The 13,827-nt window shown below is 42.0% G+C and overlaps 1 protein-coding gene across 1 annotated transcript in view; it reads left to right on the plus strand.

The window, feature by feature from the left end:
• UBTD1 (ubiquitin domain containing 1) overlaps positions 1-3,813 on the plus strand; it is a 45,553-nt gene extending 41,740 nt beyond the window's left edge. The window contains exons 2-3 of the mRNA XM_018560105.1: positions 223-450; positions 3,351-3,813. Coding sequence (XP_018415607.1) covers positions 223-450; positions 3,351-3,736 — 614 coding nt within the window. The 3' untranslated portion in view covers positions 3,737-3,813. The remainder of the gene's footprint in view (positions 1-222; positions 451-3,350) is intronic.
• The last annotated feature ends 10,014 nt before the right edge of the window (positions 3,814-13,827 follow it).

Genomic DNA, 13,827 nt, shown 5'->3' on the forward strand with positions numbered 1-13,827 from the left:
AAAAGGTTTAAAGTGGCCCCCCCCCCCCCCCCCACCCAAAGCAGAGTAATTCGTATGTCACAGTAACTAGGTTGGTTTATTTTAAACCTAAAGCAAAGATGAGCAGTTCTACTGAATTTGGTCTTTAATGAGTATAGTGTGTATTATATTGCATGTTGTAATGCTATAGGATTTAAATATGTTTAAGCCGGAGAGTAACTGATTTCTTTACATCTTCACCAGGACGCAACGAACCATTAAAGAAAGAGCGACCAAGGTGGAAGAGTGATTACCCAATGACGGATGGCCAGCTCCGTAGCAAAAGGGATGAGTTCTGGGACACCGCACCAGCATTCGAGGGGCGCAAGGAGATCTGGGATGCACTGAAAGCGGCAGCCTATGCAGTGGAAGCTAATGACCATGAGCTGGCACAGGCTATTGTGGATGGAGCCAGTATTACAATACCTCATGGTATGTGCAGTGAAATCATATTAATAAGAGTGTAATGTAATTAAAGTAGCCATAATAGTAATAGATGTAATAATTAGGGATGCACCAATGCTGATACTGAGTATTTGGGCGACTACTCGTACTTGCCCAAATGCTTCCGATGCCTATCCCGATACTGGAACTGCTAGTCATTACATGCTGCCCGGCTTCCTGATTGGCCAGGAAGCAGGCTCTGTGCTCCCTCGTCACCAGGGAGCATGGAGCTGGCTTCCCAGCCAATCAGGAAGCCGGAGGGTGGGTAATGACTTGCCCTGTCCCCCATTTCCTGATTGGCAGGGAAGCTGGCTCCGTGCTCCCTCGTCAGCAGGGAGAATGGAGCCGGCCAATCAGGAAGCCAGGCGGCATATAAGGGCTCGCCGCCTAGCTTCCTGATTGACCAGCTTCCCGGCCAATCAGGAAGCCGGGCAATGAGTCATTAGCCAATAGTGTTTGTCTAGTGGCATTGCAAAACAAAATGACAGTCCTAGTGCTGAAGTGTCACCAGTGACATTCACCATATGATTTGGTATGACACTTTACAGCCTTCAGCTACTCCACCCTGCTCTGTGTTTAGTCATTTGAATGCTTTTCTTTTCCTGACGTGTACAGAATCCATCTGTACATCTGCGGCGGCCAACAAACAGTGGCGCTACCATATTTTCATTTTTTAGTACTCTGTGCCTCTAGGTAATAAGTAGAACTCTAGAAAAAAAAAAGGCATAAGAAATTTATTGCTGGCTGAGTCTACATTGGATAGATTCACACTTATGGCACCAGGACACAAAGTGAGGGGAAATGTTGACAGCCTTCACCAGAACAGGAGGTGACCGAAAATCTCCCAGAGGGAAAACCTGTCCTGGTGACAACTTAAAGGCGGGTTTCCTATATGAACAATCTGTCCATTTACAAAGATAAAATTAACATATGTTTTGGGCTAAGGAGTGCCCTTAGACTGCTCGGCCAGGCTGAGTTGGTGTATGTTGTCGAAGGTCTCCATACCAACACAGATCTTTTTTTTTTAAATTGCAAAATGCAGTAGCCCAGAGTAACCAATCAGCATCCTGGGAGTAAGACTGAGTCACTCCTCTGATTTATTAATTTCTGTTTGTTTTTTGAAATTAAGCTATTGAACTCTGCAAATATCCTTTTCCCACAGAGAATTTGGGAAAAGCCTGCCAAAGTTAAACTAACGTAGAGCTCCACCTGGTGGATACAAATGATAGTGACCCTAAACTAAGGAGTTAAATCTTAAAAATGCATTCAATTACCCTAACTATTAACAAAGATTTAGATCCTCAAATCATCTCTGAATTGGTGCGGACACTGTCCTTCCTTCTGGAGGGGGGCTGCTTTTGTTCCGCATGGTCCCTGTGTGTGTTGTAAAGTAGCCACCGCTCCAAGCTCACTCCTGTGATGGACTACAATCTCAGAACAAATTAGTAAGCTAAATATGAGATTGCAGTCCATCTCGGGAGTGAGTTTGGAGCGGTGACTACTGTACAACACACACAGGGACCATGGGGAACAAAGGTAGCCCCCCTCCAGAAGCAAGGACAGTGTCACCATTAATTCAGAGATGATTTGAGGATCTACAGCCGAGTGATACACAAATAAGATGCAATTTAGTTATTAAGGTACTTGAATGTATTTTTAAAATGTAACTCCTGAGTTTAGTATCTCTTTAATAGTGTCGCCTGAACTTAAAATATAGCTGCAGCCATTTATGTTTTACATCCCTGTTGGAGTGATTTTCGGTTACTTCCCGACATGTTACTGACACTGGAAGTGAGGGGAAATATCCCCACTGTAGATGGAGATGGCATTAAAAGCCTACTGGGTTCAGAAAAGTCCCTAAAGGGTATCTATGGTCAAAAATGTGTATTTCTATATTGAATTTCCATAAGTTATATCCAATTCCTAACAACCATATCCGTCTAGAAGTTTGATGCCCAAAGGACAGGGGTGGGGTAACTAGTCCTCCAGCTGTTGTGGAATTGCAAGACTGACAGCCACAGGCATGACTCGCATAGACATGAGATTTGTAGTTACATCAGAGCCGGAGGCCTGGAGTTGACCACCGCTTCGATAGGATGTACTTCCTCAATGCAGTGACACAATTTCACTCAGCCCTGTGAATATGCACCTGCTTGTGTCGGCTCTCTCAGAACCTGCCTTCTGAACCACTCAACATCTGAACATTGTAGCATTATCATTGCTTGGTGGTAGCAATGCATAATGGGTTATGTAGTCGTGAGGAATCAAGGGGGCAGCACAGTGGCATAGTGATTGGCGTTTCTGCCTTGCAGCACTGGGTGTCCCTGGTTCGAATCCCGGCCAGAACACTATCTGCAAGGAGTTTGCATGTTCTCGCTGTGCATGCGTGGGTTTCCTCCGGGTATCTGGTTTCCTCCCACACTCCAAAGAAGGTTAATTGGCTCCTGTCTAAATTGGCCCTTGTATGCATGTGAGATAGGGACCTTAGATTGTAAGCTCCTTTTGGGCAGGGACCGTTATGAATGTGCAACTATGTAAAGCGCTGCGTAAAATTGTCGGCGCTATATAAATACCTGTTGTAATTAATCAAGCAGCAGGGAAAGATATGCAAACCACACTGGCGCTTTAGGAAGGTTTTGAAAGTGACGAGCAGACGGAAGGAAGCACTCACTACATAAAAGGGATTTTGTTCAAGTAAGCTTTGATTGCATTATCAGAAACCACTCTAGTAATACACTGCTGATGTTATAACATTCCTAATACAATGCTGATGTTATAGCAGGAGAGGATATGCTGGCACTTTACAACTCCTTTTTAAAAGCGTGTAATTCAAGTTAAAAGTTAAGCATATGTGTGAGACTAAATCTAACATTGTGTTTTGGTTTCAGGCTCTCTAACGGAATGCTATGATGAACTTGGAACCCGGTACCAGCTCCCAGTTTACTGCCTGGCTCCACCGGTTAACCTGATCATGGAAAGGGGTGAAGACGACGGAACCGACGCTCCAGATCCGGCCCCCAATAACAGGCGGGAGTTCCAGCTGAAAGTCCGCCTTTCCACGGGAAAGGACGTTAAACTCAGTGCCAGCATGTCGGACACTATTGGCCAAATGAAGAAGCAGCTACATACCGTGGAGGGCATTGAGCCCTGTTGGCAAAGATGGTTCTTCTCTGGGAAACTTCTCACAGATAGGGTAAAACTCCAGGAGACTAAGATTCAGAAAGACTTTGTCATTCAAGTTATTGTCAACCAGCCGGCAGATACCCAAAACTGACCACGTTTAAAACCGAAAAACTAAAATTGACCAAGAATTTTTCATGACACACTGGAATGTTTAGACAAGTAAAGGCTGGCTGCTAAGTCCTTCTTTCCTTACTTGTCTCTTTTCAATGACTGCCATCTTGAAGTAACACATGGGTTTGGATTGGAGTGATGACCTCAGAGATCCTGAAATGCTGCACTATATATATATTTTTTTTTTTATTGTCTCGGTTGCACACGATATTCACCCCATACAAAATGACATTTTATGCATGCGAATGATAAGTGGCCTGGACCCTAAACTAGCATAGGACCATGAGGCTGGGTACTTTGATTTATTTGGGTTCACTATGACAGCAGTGGTCCTTGTGTGTAAGAAATTGCAGTGGTGTTCACAGCATTCGGTTCAATAAAAGTGTATCTAAACCCCAAAACCATCAAATGTAACATGTAGCTTGCCCATGCTTGGATGTGGTGGTCATTTGTTTCACTTTTTAGGCTAAGAACATTCAGCAAGAACAGAAAATACCTGTTGATCTTGTCTGGTCCTGTTCCTGGTCACTTCCTGTGAGCTTAAAAGAATACATAATACATACAAGGTTTTTTTGTGCTACGGGTTCCATCGATCCACCATGTCATAGAGATAAACAAAGGAAAATTCCAGCCTGTGTGACAACCATTGCTGCCCCTAAACACTGGAGAAATAAGTGTAGACCTGAGGGGACAAGAAGTTTTTTCGAAGGGTTATCGGGGAAAAAAGCCTGAAAAAAGAAACTTAATGCAGCTACCACATCTAAAGATCAGAAAGCTACGATGTTACATTCTTGGTTTTTGGGCTTCAATACACTTTAAGCTGTCATATTTATTAGGGATGCACAGTTACTGATCCTAGTATCAGTGCCGATAACAAGTATCCGATACTTACCTCCAATACTTCCGGTCATGGGGAGATCTCCCTCTGACCGGCAGTGCCAAAGGAGATCAGGAACCCAGACGGCACCTTATGACCTGCTGCCCGGCTTCCCTGATTGGTCAGGAAGTCAGGCAGCCTCCGGAAGTGAAGCTTATGTTCTTTTGATAGAACACCGGCATCCTAGGAAATCGGGAATTCGGGCGTCGGGTCATTATCCGCCACCCAGCTTACTGATAATCTGGGCACACAGCACCAATATTGGTACTCGGTATGGGCGCGTACCGAAAAAAGTAAAATTCAGTACTTGTACTCTACCGTAAAACCAGTATTGCTGCATCCCTAATTTTTATGCTGCACTTTGGAAAACTGAAGCAAGCGTTTGATTGCTGATTAGATGTGGAATTGGTATAGTCCTGGATCAGTCATGGGCAACCCACAACCTGCTAATCGGGAATTAACCATACATTGATTTGTAGATCCTCTGTGGTTTGAGGACTGTAGCGTTCTAAGGATTTGTATGTCATTCTTCCAACACAAATGTATAATAAGGACGTCCAAAAACACCGATTCCATCTACAAGATTGTTTAAAGATTTTAGTTTTCATAAAAAAATATTTTAAAGACACCCATTATTTTTTTTCCATTTAATACATGTAGCTGCTCCCGCTGGTTACATAAGTGTGGAGGGTTCCGCATCTCGTGCCAGGAGCACCTTCTTTTTTTTTTTTGTATCATAATGTGTACTAAATTCCAGGCGCACCATGTTTTGGGTTCAATTGAATTATCTTTGGTTCCATCAAGTAGTGAAAGTGTTGATTTGTGGAGGACCTCTGTGCTGCCAAACAGATTGGTATGAATCAGCCTACTGCTGTTTACATTGGACAGTCACTTTTAAAAGGAAATGTTCCCTGAGAAGGGCTAGTCTGTAAGAGCTAGTTGCTTTGCTGTCATCTTGACCCTCTGGCTTAAATACTTCGTCACTAACCACATTAAAGAAGAATTGGAAATTTAAAAAGACGTAACCCTTGCTGTGCATGTGGTAGCCCCACTGCGAGGGTAAGTGCTCATTTTTGTCTAGGGGGCTCAAAAAGCAGATATACTCACCTGATCCTCACCTCCCCTCTGCTTCAGCTGTGGGCGGTGCCTCTGTATCCTCGCGTCTAATGTAAGTCAAAGGACCTGCATTAGACATAACGATGTCCTTAGCCCACCAGAGCCCAGGGGAGAAGAGGCTGTGCAGACTGGACTAGCGCCCGGTGGAAGTGAGGATCTGGTGAGAATATGTGGTTTTATTTGAGCACTCTAGACAAAATGAGCACTTAACCCTTGTATGTGAGGGTAGCCCCACTGCAAGGGTAAAAATTATTTTTTAATTCCAGGAGTTCTTCAAATTCTGACTTCCTTCTGGCCTGCATGCTTGTTCAGCATTGGTTGCTCAAAGTATTGAATCCAGAGGATCCACCTAACAACCAGGCAGCTAGCATTTTCTGAGGTTAGCAATGGCTACACACCTCTTCAGGAAGGTTTCTGATCTCTGTAGCATTTTGAATCACTTCAGTGATTTTCTATCAATACGCAAGTTATCCCTGAGTTAATTTTTCTTTTCTTTTTAATGAACATGTTCACTATTGTGCCTCCATTAAAGTAAGAAACTGATTGCTGATCTATGAAAACAAAGTGTTGATGTTCAACTAATGCAAATTTCACAGCGTTTTGTGACTATTCTATAGAGAATGTGTGTTAGCAGATTTCTTTTCAGGGGAAATGTCCGCAAAAGTTGGCTCAAGTGCAGATGTTCCATCAGTTTTCAATTTGTGGTGTTTGTCATTTATAGTATCTAGAAAGCAGTATGTCAGGTCTTGGATAAGTTACATTGATTAGGTAACACATCGCTTAAAAGCAGAGAGGTGACGTTCTTTGGGAAGCAGCAAATACTAAAGAGATTTTTTTTTTTTTTTGAAGCTCAGGGTTGATGCATAGAGATTTATGCTACAGAGCCAAGGGGTGCTCTGCTCGGGAGGAAATCTAACCTGCAGTTCAATCAGACGGTGAACTAAAGACTAAGAGGGTTAGGGGATCCACACTAGAAAGCCAAAATAAAAGGCTCTTCTGTGATATTCTGTTCCACTGAGAACATGAGACATTTGATTCTACACAATAGGACAAGGAACAATTGACAGCTGTAGATGGTATTTATTACTTACCTTTGCGTGCGTAGGAAAATATGAAATATTCTGCATGGACAATAGGGGTAATGTTTGCATCTTGTCACGTGCAAACTGTAGACACATGTACGCTACATCTATGAAAATATCCTTCAAGAGAGACTTTGACCTGGTGGTGTCACTGCAAGCCAAGCCTGTGCTGCAGGTGCATGCCTTGTTTCAAGAAGTAGTTCCCTAACTTGTAAGCCCTTCAGTAAGGGCTTTCCGCAAACACAGGAGGAATGCGGTCTATGCATGTCCATAGTGTCAAGCAAAAGTTGTGCATTTTCAGTGGACCACCGTGTAAACCTTAGGAGCCAGTAAACCTAAGCAGCATTAGTATTTTATTCATTGATATGGCTCCTATTTTTTTTTTTTTTAGATACTTAGCAGAGTAAAAAGACAATTTACATCATTGACCCTGACAAAGGACTAGGAAAACCTATTTGGATTAAATGTATTTACTTTGTTTCCTAAAGTAGCTGCTGATCTCTGTTCCTGTAAGAAAGAATGTAATTTGTGTGATCCATGTCTATTAGTATCCAGTAATACATCAACCTTCAAACCAAAGCAATAAGAAGTTTCATGTTGGACATTAGAAACCCAATCCATATGGCTGCTTCAAAAAAAAAAAAAAAAAAAATGCTAATGTTGTTTTAAGGTCTTAGCCTGTCCATTCACTTGGAGGTTAACCGTGTTTTCCTTAATGAACCAAAATGTCACCCCTGTTGAAGCCTCACCCTCTCTCCTCAAACATATTAAGACTACATCTAATTTTCACCTATAGCAAATCCTATTGAAGGCTGGCCACTGATTTATAATGGAAAGGTGTAGAGGGGCTAAAAAGTTGGTGCCAGAACTATAAAGTTCTTTTTAAAGCATGACGGTCATATTTGTTTGGATTGTGGGAACAATACATACACACCAATCTTAACCCAACTATGCCATAATTGCAGTTATCAAATGATCATCTAGCTTCTATAAGCACCAGAATAAAATATCCACAAAAGCTTTAGTTAGATGCAAGACACCAAAAGGTACAAAATCTACTGTAGCACCCAACTAGTGTCACCAAATGTTCCTATGAATTTTGTGGAAGTCTGAATTTGTATTGGCATTTGGGCATGTTGATAGCCTACTATGGCACCAAACACTGCAATGTGGGATGAGGGAGGGATAAACCTATTTTCTGTGTACTCGGAAGTTTTAGAATTTTGGTTTCGGTGGTGAAAGCTTAGAAATGCCTACTAGTATCATTGCGATACGCCAGCGCCTGTCAAGTGGCCAGTGCTGAGGCACTGGTCATGGAAACTCAGCTGGAGGGACGTAAGGGATTGCCAGCTAGACAAAACCAGTCAGCTGTTCTGCCTGAACACTCAATGGAGATCCTAATAAGGCCCTGTTCACACCGGCCGCACGGATGCGCTGCCATGAACGATCCCATACGTTGCTATGTTCATGCAAATGAGAGGCTCAGCGTGATCCGAACTGCCTTCCGCCCTGACCCTTTTTTTTTGCCGCGCTGATCACATGGAACCACACTGATCAGCATGGTTTGGGCCGTTTTTATTTGCCTTTCAGCGCTGGAACACAATTAAAAACTCCCAAAACCTCCCTTTTGAGATCCACGTGGAAACCGCGCTGATCCGCAGCCGCCCTGGTGTGAATGGGCTCTCAAAGAGAAGACTTGCAAGAATTCCAGGAGAATGAGAAGTACTTCCAAACTATCTATCCATATTGTTATATACTTGGCTGCAGGGGATCTATGTAAAAGAAGGTTCAGGTGGGATGTAGTTCTAGTTAAACCTTTGAGTCCAATGCAACCTGAAAGCAAAAGCATTGGATGCGGCTTGTATATTTATACTACTGAGCAAATATAGCAATATTCTGCGGCTACATGATGAGCAAAACTTACTAGGTTACTAGTACGGAGTCAGATTTTGGTTCATTTCAATGCTGTCCTTGGTTCCCAGTGAATTCATAGGCTGCCTGCATGAAAACTGTAGCACAGAATGGCCACTTCCTATGCATCCAAAATGCTTCTTATATTCATTCTGTCAGCTGCACTGGCCATGTTTTCTGTAACTTCTAGAATTCTTGTTAACAGGTACGTCAGTGACTGGAAAAAGCATTCTCACAGTACCTGTCGCTGTTTGTCAATGTTGATTTTGTTTTTAGGGTATACTTGAAATGAGATGTCATCTGTTAAATGTTTTGTAAATAAATCAATTCATCAGGTGAAATGTGGAAGTGAATGTGTGTGGTCTTTCCGCTTTAAAGTGGACCTTTACAATAAAATTCTACCAATGCATCCCTCTATGTATGATGATTAATAATAACATAGTCATGTTAGGAGCAGAATGCTGTGATTTTGAAATACACTTGCAGAGCATTCGCTTCCTGCTTTGAAAGGGTAAAATGACTTCCGTTGGCCAAAGCAATACACACTGGGATTGCCTTGTCATCAGCAGAGCATTGCAGGGAAATCTCATCTGTAATTTCAGGAGATCTTGGGGAAAGGCATTTTCCTCCCCTGAGATGATGTGCATGGTCACATGTCCTAGTCACGTGTCAGAAATCCAGGAATTAAAAGGAGAGCTAGTAACCTGCCCTTAGTAAACATGTCCACTGCCAGAAGACTGGGGAACAAAAGAGAAAAAAAGGTATGCAAAGAATACAAAGCCAGCAATTATCTAGAAGTATGTGTAGATTTGTCATTAAAATAATACGCACCTTTTAGAAATGCTTAGTAAATATATGGGTAAAGGTCCACTTTAAGCCCATTTCCAGGCTCTAAATTACATATTTAAAAATTGCCCCGATTTGGGATTTAAAATGTATGTAAATTCAATCACTAAATCTCATTTAGCTTGAACTTGTTAATATGTCAAGTCCTTGTAATCTTTTTAAATTTGCAGCTTTCATTGAAAATCATATCTAGTGACCCTGCCATAAAGTTACTTGTTTAGACAAATCCTGTTGTAGAGTTACCAGTGCCACCCTCGGTAGTTTCAATTGTGCTCCTGTGTTGTCATCCTGTCGCATGGGCTTTTGAGGTTGCCTTTAAGCGGCCATGCCCATGCACAGGCATGGTCCACGGTTGCCACCATTTGGAGGCCCACTCCGAGAAATACCATCTTCACTGGAGTGCACGTGGTTAGGAAGTAGCTGCAAGAGAATAATTGTGCTGACATGCAACAACTGATGAGCAAAAAAAGATGAAATGCATATTTGTTACAAAACAAAGTCAATTGTTTGATACACTGTGCTTTAGTCATCCAATTAGGCCTCGTTCACATGGGTATAAAGAACGGATATTTGCTTTATTCAAATATCCCCAACACTTTACAAGGTCAATGTTTTTTCTGTAATATCCAGATGAATGGTATAGTACAGACACACAAAGATCAGATTGCGTTTGTACTTCATTTGCTTTGTTGCGCTGTGTTAAAGCTCGCCTAAAACGTTTGCCAAGCACCGACACTTGGCAAATCTTGTCAGATGTCTTAATTCAAGTCCATGGCAGCATGCCAAAAATGACCTCTAGACACTCGGGTATCCACCAAGTGTCTGTTCAGCATTCAGACTAAAATGATTTCCCTAAGGGGATTTGAAAGCTTCCTGGGATATTTAGCAAATGTCTCTTGAATGCACCCGAAAGACATAAATATGCTATAGGTTTTTTCACAAACATTTTAAAAAAGCTTTCCTTTCAATCCATGTGTAAACGCAACCTTTAATTTATATCCTTCAGGGCTTGTTCACACCAAGTGCGGAGCAGTTACAGAACGCATCAAAAATGCATCCATGGCATTTTGGGCTCTAGTTCACACCACAGCGTTTAGTTCCAGAGCATGTGGAAAAACTGCAGCAGGCCCTTATTTTTTTTTCTGCTCTGGAACGTACTGAAAGCCCATTTAGGCAGAGCCGTGACAGGATCGAGAGGTGAGCGAATGCCAGTATGTGTTCACTCACCTCCCGATCTACTGAGCCGACCTGTGACAGTCTCATTGTCACAGGTCGGCTAGAACTATGAGGATGAGTGAAAAGCACTCACCTCATAGTTCTCCTTTTTAATAGTTAAGGCACTTGAATGTATTAAGATCCAACTCCTGAGTTTAGTGTCACTTTAATGTTCCTCTATGGTTTTTTATTTCACTTTTTTTTGTTTTTTTTAATCAAAAATTATCAATAGTAATATCAGTTGGGAACTCGACATTTTGGAATTACCCTTGCTTTCAATTTTGGTGACCATCACAAAATCTGACAGGGTAGCTAATCCTTCTTAATTTTTTCTAAATCCAAATAAAAAGTAATCCTTTTTGTTTTAGATGCATGCAAAGTATCCAAAGTGAGCTTTTGGAGAAGTCTGGTGAAACTACTCCCATCTATCTCCACCTAGCTCCTCCCCTTATCTAACGTAAAACAATTTTGGTTTTTAGTCCGTATAATTTTTTTTTTCCTATCACACTACTAAAGATCAACGGTTGCCTATGCTATTTAATTTGATTCATGCTCTTTTATTTGTGTTATGTAATGGCCACAGCTGTATTGCTCATTAAACAGTCATTACATAAGCGTTCAGCTTCTGTCCTTCAGGGTCTTAAAAGTTCATGTTGCAAGTTTTTAAAGCCCCCTCTGCCTTGTAAAAAGGAATTCTAGAAACAGAGGGCATGAATATAAGGTGTCATCTCCTTGGATATTTGACTTGATCATCTTTCTGACCACAGCTATTGAGGACTGGCATACCCACCTGTTGGGGGCATCAGGCAATGATGTTCGCACTGCTGGGTTCTTTCATCGGGTTCTCAAGCACTGATGTTCAATTGAGAGTTAACAGCGTGTATAATCTCTAACAAAGAGATGCTATGCAAAGGACAGAAGCTGGAATCATCGGCTCTCAATACACTTGACCTTAACAATGCAATGTGTGAAGTGACTCCTCATGATGTTTTAAATAGAAATCTAAGACTCCGAGTGAAGTGTCTTTAGAGATAGTTCTCATAGTTTGACGTGCTGATGCAAGTTTCAACAGCTGCCAGTGCTGCTCCCCCATGGTGAGAGGAGGCTCCCTGACGGGGCAGGTACTCCACTTATTTGACCAGGGCTAGACACTTCTCAGCTGGCTTCCCAAGACAGAGAACTAGCTGTTTTAGATGGCAGAAGATCTACAAATCAAATGACATCTTGTGTGGTCTTGTGACAGCTTGCGTTCCATTATGGGTTTCTCCTTTCCTCTTTGCTTACTCTTAACTATTGGTCTGACCGTTTGTACAATTTAGAGCAGGCCTCCGAATTTAAAGCCCAAAGACACAGTGCTGCATCAGTGGTATAGATAACTCATGGAATCTTTCTAACTTCAAGGCTTAGCTAAATTGTTTTTTTTTGCAATGTCCTTATTTTAATTCTATTTTTACCTTTTTGGTGCTTTAAAGCTGAGCTATGGGTGCAAAAACATGCATTTAAATATTTTCCCTAACAGCTACAAAAGGATATTACCTTTAAAAAAAAAAAAAGTACTAGTGGCATCACTTCTGTGCTGCGCCTAATTAAAGGTGTGGGAGGGGCCCAGCAAGTCCACCCCACTACAGGCCGCCTGCAGTAACTACAGGAGGGGGCGGAGACGAGACCAGTCACCCTGTACAAGGAAAGAGCAGCAGTGACCGGTCGTTATTACAGGAAGCGCCTAAGCGGGGGAGAAGTTTCACACTGAATTACTGACACACATCTGGAAAAAACATTCACAAAATGTAAGTTAGAAAACCGTGCCTCTTGTATTTAGAAAATCTTTGCTTATCCCGGAGTTCAGTTTTATGCACAGTTAAATATTCAATCTTCCCTGTACCTATTAAAACCTTTTGTTAATTTAGTCATATGATATTCTCACTGTCAGCAAATACTTATAAGACTCTTTAATCATTTCCAGAGAGGAATGTGGTTTCTTCAGATTCCCTACAGAAAGGAGACCTTCGTTCTGTTTTAGAGGACACAACGACTAATAAAAAAAAATAAGTATACTTATATACACTATATTGCCAAAAGTATTGGGATGCCGGCCTTTACACGCACATGAACTTTAATGGCGTCTTAGCCTGTAGGGTTCATTATTGAGTTGCCCCTGGGAGACAAAGTAAAAGCACCTTGTGGGGGGAAAAAGAACCTTTTAACTATACTGAGTGAAAATGTATTCGTACTTTTGCTGTCATTTTTGAGAAAACCCTACTGTATGTAGAAATGCAAAAGGAAGCCCCTATATCACACACACACACACACACACTCTCTCTCTCTATATCTATCTATCTCTATATATATATCATATACTATGTATCTCCACTTTGTTTTTTCTGGGTTACTCAAGAAGCAAGGACAGGAAGTGAGAGAAAAGTCTTCCTAATGGAGGCACAGACAGCAATAAAAGCCTGAGAAAGGATCTACCTCCCTGGTGTCCAACCTGCGGCCCTTTGGCACTTAGCAGCCCTCTGGGCCCTTACAGACAGTGGATTGAGTTCGTGCTTGCACTACTATCTAAACCCTCAGATTTTTAAACATAAACCAATACTGTAATGTGCGCCTTACTGTTATCCATGGTTGTTTCCCTTCTCTTTGCTGCTCTTCCTTTTAATTCTGTATCTCTTCTCATGCTTGGGGAGAACTTCTCTTTGCAGCTGAGTGCCTCTACCTGTAGTGCTGGCTGTAGTGTGAACCTACACACAAACACCATGTATCCATTTCAGAGACAAGGCAGTCTGCTGCAAAACAGAAGTTCTGCCCAGCATGAGAAGAGCTACGGATTTAAAAGGAAGAGCAGCAAAGAGAAGGGAAACAACCATGGATTACAGTAAGGCACACATTACAGTATCGTTTTATGTTAAAAAAATCTGAGGGTTTAATGTCACTTTAAGGAGGATGTCACTGGAGTAACTGGGATCTGAGGGCCAGCACAGTTTGAAGAGTGAATTGTAAAGGTGACCTAAGGTCAGGGAGAGA

Source organism: Nanorana parkeri, unplaced genomic scaffold (genome assembly GCF_000935625.1).
Source record: "Nanorana parkeri isolate BGI_ZX_2015 unplaced genomic scaffold, ASM93562v1 scaffold2, whole genome shotgun sequence".
NCBI lineage: Eukaryota > Metazoa > Chordata > Amphibia > Anura > Dicroglossidae > Nanorana > Nanorana parkeri.